The following is a 10,000-nucleotide window of genomic DNA, read 5'->3' on the forward strand; positions in this document are numbered from 1 at the left end:
TATTTGTATAGCACTGTGTCATACAAGGCATGTAACTCAAAGTGCTTAACAAATGGGAAAAAAAAACATTGTTGGAGATGAATTTAAAAGGAGAGGTATAGAGGAGAGGCAGAAATAGGAAGGCAGAGGAAGAAGAGATAGACAGAGATTGTAGAGTCATAAGGTCGACGTAGGTTAGGACCAGGATTCTTAGATGCGTAAGGTCCATAGTGGCTGGGCCTATCATAAGTCATAGATAGTCACACAGAGATTGGGCGCTCAGGTGCGGCCCCTGGTGGCATCAGGGGTGAGGAAAAACTCCCTTTCGCTTGAATCATAGTTTGTAAGGGGGAAAAAAAGCTCAGTGAGGTCTGAGAAAAAAAACCCTATAGTCAGGAAGAAACCTCAGGCAGAGACCAGCGGCCATCTAGTGGAGCCCCCTGCCAGGGCTGGTTGTGAGTAGTAAGGGCGGTGCGGCAGCTGGGACACTGTGACGCCTTGGCAGCTAGGAGTTGGCAAGGATGAAGAGGTGGGTCTTCAGCTGCTTCTTGAAGGAGTCGACGGAGCTGGCTGATCAGATCTCGATGGGGAGGGCGTTCCATCTCTTGGGCGCTTAGCAGGCAAACGCGGCGTCGCCGATCTTCATTTGCGGGGGGGTGGGGGTCCTTAGCAGCTTGGCATCAGTGGACCTGAGAGCTCGAGCAGGGGCATAAAAAGAGAGCATGTCAGAGATATAACTATGGGCAAGTCCATTTAATGCTTTAAATACTGTGAGCAGAATCTTAAAGTCGATTCTGTATGAGACAGGTAACCAGTGCAGGTCTGCCAAGACAGGAGAGATGTGCTCTCTCATTCTGGTTCTTGTTAGGATTCTTGCCGCAGAATTTTGAATGAGCCTACTGGTGACAAAGGCATGAATAAGTTTCTCAGCGTCTTGTCGGGGGGCCAAGCCGCGTACTTTGTTGACATTTCTAAGATGGAAAAAAGCAGATTTTGTTATCTTGTTGATGTGAGGCTCAAAGCTCAAATCCGAGTCTATGACCACACCTAGGCTAGTAACCTTATCTTTAATGAGCAACACTTCAGTTTTATCCTCATTTAATTTTAGGAAGTTACTGTTCATCCAATCTGTGATGGCAGACATGCATTTAGTCAAGGCATGAATGGCAGTGGTAGCATAGCATAGCATAGCATACATGTGCTTCCTCAATGAGAGGTGCTGGGATACCTCGTGAAGGCTCACACATGCTCCATTACCCATAACATAGCATAAAACACAATAGCATAGCATAATGTTCAGCAATATAGCCATGGCGGCCTACATAACACTAGAGTGGTCACGGCAATCCGCTACAGTACTGGAAAACGTCATTCACAGCCTCCATCGTGTATAGACCTCTTCAGTCAATGCAAATCAATGAAGATCACGCCCACCTCTTAAAATAAAATGTAAAAATCAGTTAATTATAGGCACGTAGATATTTAGCTACACATTTCAACTATTGTCCTTGTAGTGTGTCAATGGAAATGTTAAAATTATAAAGCCATTTTTTGACAGAGGTGAGCCTCCTCTCCAGTCATTTACAGTACATTGCATAGGTCTACCTCCAATCAATGGCTGCCACAGGATTGCTGTGACAACTCAACTCATGACCACTCTAGTTTTATGTTCTACCTCTACGTATGGTATGAGCATAGCATTCAGAGCATAGATGGTGTTCCTTAAGGATGTCTTCAGAAATATGAGTCTGGGGTTAACTCATGATGGTTCCTCTCATTTACTGCACGCCACTCTCAATATCATAGTATAGCATAGCAAAACATTGAGTAGTATAACATACTGTGCAATAGCATAACATTCGTAGCATTGGTCGTCTTCCATAGAACAATGCTGATTTCAGCCTTTTGGTGTCGCCAGCCTTAGGCATGGCTATGATGGTCCGGAAATTCTATATTTTTCTCGGGGGATTTCACTAATATCCTACCTGGCTTACAAGGTGTGTTAATTAGGATCAGCTGGTTACGCTAATTGGCTTGGGCAAAACTGTTCTAGTAGGACTCTACTTTGTGATCCTGGAATATCCGCCTCTGTTTGTTCACAATCCACCGTGTGTCCTTCTAAGATTACAATCTCCATGATCCACAGGATGTCCCTCACGAACTGTGATGTCCTTGACCCCTAGCAAAGTCACATTCAAGTCAATAATCCTACAGTTTCTACAAATGGTGAAACTATTACCTGTAGATGGATTTTGAATGCCTGACAGTATTCTTATGGATGCCTAACATTATTTTCCTTGAACCTTGAGTACATCCAGGATCCACCTTTACTCCACTGTGAAATGGTCTGCAAACAGATATTCTGAAATATTGTGGTATTCTAAAATATTATGGTGTGAAAATTCCACAATTGCCTATTTATAACTGTTTTGTTGCGCCAATTACTGTATTTATAGCCCTGTTATTCTCAGTGGACTTCTGTTTAAGAAGCCATTTACACATATGGATGTTTTTGAAAACACATCAGTTTTGCCCTCTCATTTACACCTAAACAGTTTTAGAAGAGTTTTAGAAGTTTAAAAATACTTTCAAGGGTTTAAAACGCCATGCCGTTTTTATTTTAATCCACAAAAAGTGTTTATACCTGAACGGATAAAAAAAAAAAATCCATATTTAAAAATATCCTCATAATGTGTAAGAACCAGCACCAACAATATTTTGTCTGTGTTCAAATGACACCATTCCCTAATTAGGGTTGTGCTGTTGCACCAATTCTTGCATTTGCATAGTCCTGCTATTCTCAGTGTTCTCCTATAACACCCTGGGAAACACTACCCTACACCGAACTGCACCACTTTGTTTAGTGGAGCCAATCTCTACTGTGCAAGGCGCTGCACAATTTCTGCATCCAGTAGCCTCATTATGTCAGCTGATGGGTGGTGGGGAGAGGAAGACGAATGAGTCTGTAACCTGGTCTTCTTCTTCTTCTTCTTCTTCTTCTTCTTCTTCTTCTTCTTCTTCTTCTTCTTCTTCTTCTTCTTCTTCTTCTTCTTCTTCTTCTTCTTCTGGATTTCAGATTCATGAGAAGCTGCGGCAATATGAGCGCCAGAGCCCAACCCCAGTGCTCCACAGCGCCTCCTCCCTGGCCGAAGATGTAAGTTCATGTCTTTACTCCAACAATTATTCATTCACAAGCACAGAGAATGCATACAGACACAAGCATACATAGGCCTACAGCAGTCACAAGCACAGGCACTCATGCACAACATGTATACACTTGCACACACATGCACAGATGCACACACACACACACACACACACACACACACACACACACACACACACACACACACACACACACACACACACACACACACACACACACACACACACACACACACACACACACACACACACACACACACACACACACACACACACACACACACACACACACACACACACACACACACACAGTGTTGAAAGTGCAGTGCTCCAGTATGTAAGGAATAGATATAGAAGATGGTCTTTACCTTTCATATATCACATAGACAGGGACGTAATGGGTATGGGAGCGAGGGAGCGTGTGTAATATTGGATGATTTAAAGTCTATGTGTGTGCAGCGCATACATGTGTGTAATTCCTGTTTGAGCAAGCAGCAGCGGGGAGGGAGAAAATGAGATAAAGAGCAGAGAGAGAGAGAGAGAGAGAGAGAGAGAGAGAGAGAGAGAGAGAGTTACGAGGTGGGTTGTTGGGTAATAGGCGAGGTGGTAAGGCGGCATGGGGTGAGAGCGTTGTGCTGAGTCTGTCAAAACTCTGTAATGAGCTACCACATCCTGCTTTCCTGCCTCGCTCATCTCGCCTCTCCTCCTCGCCTCTGTTTTCCTCTCTTCTCCTCTCTTCTCTTGTCCTCTCCTCTCCTCTCCTCTCTTCTCTCGTCCACTCCTCGCCTCTCCTCCTCACCTCTGTTTTCTTCTCCTCTCCTCTCTTTTCTTGTCCTCTCCTCTCTTCTCTTGTCCTCTCCTCGCCTCTCCTCGACTCTGTTTTCTTCTCCTCTCTCTTTTCTTGTCCTCTCCTCACCTCTCCTCACCTCTCCTTCTACTCTCCTCTCTTCTCTTGTCCTCTCCTCTCTTCTCCCCTCTTCTCCTCTCACTCCTCCCTACACTACTCTCCCCCCTCTCTCCACACGTCATCTCTCTCACGCATCGCCTGCCTGGCTTGCCTTCCGGAAACGGCTGACGAGAGCATTCTCATTCTCTGAATTATTCCCACAGTGTCTCAGAGTGCTTGTGCATGTGTGTGATCAGGAGTTACTGTAAATCTGGTCGTAGGTCTATAGGTACTGTACTGTATATAGACCTGAACTTGCTTGAGTGTTACTGTATAACTAATGTCTTCTACTGTATGTTACTTATAATTGATGGCTTGATGTGCTAATATACATTTTGTACATGTATTATATTGATACTTTTCATTCCTGTGTTGATTTACAGGTAGCAGAAGAGTTGCAGAGTGGACCAATGAGCGTTGAAGAGAAAGAACTATTACAGCTGTTGACATCACCCCATTTACGTGTATGTTAAAAATTCACACACACACACACACACACACACACACACACACACACACACACACACACACACACACACACACACACACACACACACACACACACACGATTTCTCGGTCCGCTTCACCCCCTGCTCCTCTCTCCCATCAGGCCATGCTCTCAGTACATGACACGGTGGCTCAGAAGAACTTTGACCCTGTGCTGCCGCCCCTACCAGACGACCTGGAGGAGGAACTGGAGGAGGAGTCCGTCAAGATAGTCAGACTAGTCAAAAACAAGGAGCCACTGGTGAGTGAATTTCACAGAGTGAACAGGAATTATATTGAGTGAACAGGAAATTCATAATTAGACATAAGCCCGATTCGGGCGGGACTTTAATTACCTATGGACCCCCGGTAATTTTGAATATTTACAGAAAATGCCTGATTTCTTAGTCCTGTGCGAATGCGCCATGTCCGTGATTTGTGAAGTAATAATTCTGCCGCTAATTACCTACTATATTTCGGCGAAACTCAGACGTCCTGGGGTAATTTCATGCCCCATGTCCATAGGCGCGCCGTTTGCAGCCCCATGTAATGTCGGTGAATTGAGTAAATTATAGACGTTTGCTTTTCCCGTCCGAATGCGCCATGGAAAATCACAGAAGTTTGAGGGTAATTGCGAATTACCAGAGGTCCATAGGTAATATTTATCCCGGGCGAATCCGGCTTAACAGAGGAATAGTCAAAGGTATGGTAACACATGGTCACACAAGATACTGTATGTGCCATCAATGTAACAAAGTCCGATCAATTTTGGTCTCCTAAATGGGCATGCCTTTTGAAATTTACCTCACACAACTGTAATATTCTATACAGTACCCCCCTATAGTCTCTGAAAGGGGCATGGAAGACCTATGATGAAAGCTTAAAACCTTATGTCTGATTCATTCCAGAAAAAAACTCCATTTGAACTATCTATCTTCCTTATCAATCATCACTGGCATAGTTTGAATGCAAAGAAGATATTGGGTCTTGGTATTTGGGTGGTCAAAACGTTATTTTACTTTGTGCGCTATGCAATAAACCAAAATAGGATTTCAAGTACAGTGTGAAGCCTTTTTTCTCACCTGATTAAGGTACTGTTTCCATGTAGCACAATATTTTTGGAAAATGCATTGGTTTTGGCCTTCCGTGTGCACGTAAACAGAGTTTTAAATGCAGATATCAAAAATCCGGCCTTATAGAAAGCCCATTTAGGGGGCTAAAATGCACCTGTTACAATGGAGTTTTTATTTTTATCCACATGTGGCGTTTACCCCTAAACGGGAGAAAAAATATCCACATTTCAAAAATATCCGGCTATGTGGAAACTAAATAAAGACAACTACAGTATGTCAAGGTAAAATACCGTGGCTTCAGTAGGCTATGGCTTCAGCCAAAGTCATTGACAAAGGCACCATGGCTCCTGTTGACATATCTGACCTTTGACCTGTGGTGTGGCAGGGGGCGACGATTCGGCGAGACGAGTCCACGGGAGCGGTCATGGTGGCACGGGTAATGAGGGGTGGAGCTGCGGACAGAAGTGGTGAGATGTCAAGCCTTTTCCAATCTCTCATACGCTCATCCCACTGTGTGTGTGGTGTGTGTGTGAATGTGCGCCCGCGTGTGTGTGCGTGCGTGCGTGCGTGCGTGTATGGGGGTGTGTGTGTGCGTGTGTGCATCTATTGGTTCTTCTGAAACAATTCATAGTACATATAACTGGTAGAAGAATACAGGAACAGATGTGCACCTGGAGCAAAGCAAAAACAGCAAATGGTGCATCAGCCTTACTACACAGTTGTATATTCTTATTTGACAGTTAAGACATTCTCCTACCAATAGCATTGGATCAAGAGAACAGATACAATGCAATACAGTAGAACACAATAGAAGGCTGTGCAAAATATATTTTACATATTTTATATTCTACATTCTATTCTCGTCTCTCTGACTGACTACAGTAGAACATTGGGTCTGACATGAAGTATTCAAAAGCACAGCTCTCGGCATGGTTGTGGAGCAGGCTGTCAAAATATTCCATTGATTTATTTATTCCCAATGCTCAAGTGGTACTGGAATATGTCCTTATGCGGCAGGTTTATTAAAATGAAGAAAGAGAAAGCCCCATTAAAATGAAAGTCACGCCACATTTCCTCACATCAGACCTCAAGTTAGTCGATCTCGCAGTCTCTCTGTTGTTGTCTAGCTCTGTGAAAAATAATGAGCTTTCAGCATACATTTGGTGTCTTGTGCTGTGATGTCATGATGATTGACACATGAAACACTAGTGGCCCCTGTGAGGAGGGCGGGACGGTCTAGATCCCCTGAGAGCCAATCAAACATCAGACAGATTCGGGAAAGAGCTGGTCATTCTGGTTGCCATAGTAACGAAGCTGGGAGACAGCTAGAGTGTTGCGGCTCATTTTGTTTGTGCATGTTGCATTATTAAACTCATTGAATGCCTTAGATGTTTTCTGGTGTGTGCGTGTGTCTGTGCGTGTGTGCGTGTGTGCGTGTGTGCATGTGTGTGTGTGCATGTGAAATTGTCATTGATTCGAAGTATAGATAAACCTCCATCTCATTTGTTGACAATATACAGTAAATGTATATGCGCGCACACACACACACACACACACACACACACACACACACACACACACACACACACACACACACACACACACACACACACACACACACACACACACACACACACACACACACACACACACACACACACACACACACACACCCTCTCTCTCTAAAGCCTGCAGTATGTCTCTGATTGTGCAGGTTTGGTCCATGTGGGAGATGAGTTGAGAGAAGTAAACGGTGTCTCTATCATCCACAAGCGACCAGATGAAATCAGCCAGTTACTGGTACGTAGCCGTTGCAGCCTAAACATCCTCACATCTTTTTAGTGGACTCATTGCACTCAGTGCTGCATTGTTGCATTTACTTCAGCACTACATTAAATGATTCCTCCCTCAACATTGTTTTTTTGTTTCTTTTTTCCTCATATTTCTACTGCCACAGTCCCAGTCCCAGGGCTCCATCACGCTGAAAATTATCCCCGGCATCAAAGAGGAGGACAGGCTACGAGATAGCAAGGTGAGCCAGCACCCTGCGCTGCACACTGAGCAGTCATGGGGAAGCGGTTAGGGTGTCAGACTTGTAGCTCAAAGGTTGCCGGTTCGACTCCCGACCCGCCAGGTTGGTGGGATGAGTAATTAACCAGTGCTCTCCCCCGTCCTCCTCCATGACTGAGGTACCGTCCCGCCGCACTGCTCCCTTGGGGTCCCATTGAGGTCTGCTCCCTTGCACGGGTGAGGCATAAATGCAATTTTGTTGTGTGCAGTGTGCAATGATAACTTGTGTGCTGTGGAGTGCTGTGTCACAATGACAATGGGAGTTGGAGTTTCCCAAATTGGCTTTCACGGCTTTCTTTCACACGGTTACAGAGAGAAGATGGTATTTTTGCTTTTGTTTGAACATCATTAGTATACATCACTGCAACCTTCATTCAACTGTAGCTCACATACGCATAGGTCAAGCAGCACTAGGGTAGACTGAACACTTTATGAGGACTATATTTAGCAACAGCAGACATACATCACCCAATCCACTTCCCCTTCATTCAAACATTTGCTTGCCAATTTATCATTACGGTTGAGGTGCCTTACATACTGATTATGTACAATACTGCCCTATAAAGTCAATGCATACATGCATACAGTAATGCGTACTCACATTTTATAGGATTTAAGCAAAGTGTTAGCAAAGTGTTTTTCAGACCAAACATTGTAATGTTTTTATTGTGTTTGGTCGTTGTTTTGTGTTGTCTCATTTGCAACAGGTGTATAGTATGTGAGGGTGCTTATGGAACATTAGAAAGCTGTTGAAGTGGTTCAAACTAAACTGTGTTTTGCTGTGATAGGGTTTCTCCTGCATCTCTGTCTCCACATGTGTACGCGAGGGCACTGTTTGACTCTGCCACAGGGCCGGTGCAAGGCATAGGCAGATAAGGCAGTCGCCTAGGGCACCAAATGTCTTGGGACGCCATAGTAACACCTGAAACGCCGACAGAATTAGAACGTCAAGCAAAATAAAAAACATTAAATTGTGCATTGATGATGATGACTCATGGGCACTCAATATAGTATTTGTGTTGTAGGAACTAGATCAGCTGCACTCGATTAGATGTTTGATATGCGCTTACAGATGACAAATGCATAAAACGTAAAGGTGGTGCTCGCCTAGGGCACCAAACTGACTAGAACTGGCCCTGCTCTGCCACAGTGTTTTGATGGCATGGGGTTCTCCCGTCTCCCTCTCTCTCTCCACAGGTTTACGTGAGGGCACTGTTTGATTACATCCCTGCAGAGGACAAGGCTACCCCGTGCCAGGAGGCTGGCCTGCCCTTCCAGAGGGGGGACGTGCTGCAGGTGGTGAGCCAGGACGACCAGACCTGGTGGCAGGCCAAGAAGGTGGGGGACAGCAGCCTGCGCGCCGGACTCGTGCCCTCCAAATTCTTCCAGGAGAGGTAATAATAGTAATAGCTTAGCCTGGTGTGGTGTGGTGTGATGATGTTGTCAAAAGACCTAGGTTTCTATTCTACTCTACTCTATTCTATTCTATTCTATTCTATTCTATTCTATAGGTGGTATGCAACTAAACTATGCTGTAAACCGCTGAACTAGGCTATATTTTGACCTGAGTCAATAAGATTTTTTCAAAAATGTCTGGTGGTGTTGATACTGATACAGTATGTGTACAAACAAAGTCTGAGGAGACAAGTGCAGACAGGGTATTTAGGTCTCGCTTATTATGCAGAGATCATGCGATGGGTGAGAGTTGTCAAAAAAAGTTCAAAATGAATTGAAGGTGTACAGGCCTCTGATTGGGTGGGACTGATCTGTTAGTGAGTGAACATCAACCCACTCAAGCGCAGTTATACCCTTAACGTATTGTGTCATATATTGTACCGTATGATGTCATTACCAGTACAGTTCCAGCAGAACTCACTGGTTCCAGTACGGCACTTCCAAAACTTTTCATAATTGATCATGAATTATTATAATGCTCTGTTCCAAACTATGCCACCCTTCATTTTGTAATATTCCCATTCAACGCAATCTCAGTAATTGACCATAAATCTACAGTCTGGATGTGGAGGGTTTGAATGCAATTGATTTGTTGACTGCTGCAATGGGAGCGTGCTGCTGTTCTATGTGTGCAGCAGAAAGACCAGCTATGACATCTGCTTTCATCTCTGTGGGTGGAAGTGTGTGTGCGTGTGTGTGTGTGTGCATGCGTGTGTGTGTGTGTGTGTGTGTGTGTGTGTGTGTGTGTGTGTGTGTGTGTGTGTGTGTGTGTGTGTGTGTGTGTGTGTGTGTGTGTGTGTGTGTGTGTGTGTGTGTGTGTGTGTGT

The 10,000-nt window shown here is 44.5% G+C and overlaps 1 protein-coding gene across 1 annotated transcript in view; it reads left to right on the forward strand.

The window, feature by feature from the left end:
* mpp3a (MAGUK p55 scaffold protein 3a) overlaps positions 1 to 10,000 on the forward strand; it is a 45,353-nt gene that overhangs the window by 15,894 nt on the left and 19,459 nt on the right. The window contains exons 4-10 of the mRNA XM_063213483.1: positions 3,056 to 3,133; positions 4,474 to 4,554; positions 4,701 to 4,838; positions 6,035 to 6,116; positions 7,364 to 7,449; positions 7,607 to 7,681; positions 8,917 to 9,113. Of these exons, the coding sequence (XP_063069553.1) occupies positions 3,056 to 3,133; positions 4,474 to 4,554; positions 4,701 to 4,838; positions 6,035 to 6,116; positions 7,364 to 7,449; positions 7,607 to 7,681; positions 8,917 to 9,113 (737 nt within the window). The remainder of the gene's footprint in view (positions 1 to 3,055; positions 3,134 to 4,473; positions 4,555 to 4,700; positions 4,839 to 6,034; positions 6,117 to 7,363; positions 7,450 to 7,606; positions 7,682 to 8,916; positions 9,114 to 10,000) is intronic.

The sequence above is a fragment of the Engraulis encrasicolus genome, chromosome 2, assembly GCF_034702125.1.
Source record: "Engraulis encrasicolus isolate BLACKSEA-1 chromosome 2, IST_EnEncr_1.0, whole genome shotgun sequence".
Lineage (NCBI taxonomy): Eukaryota > Metazoa > Chordata > Actinopteri > Clupeiformes > Engraulidae > Engraulis > Engraulis encrasicolus.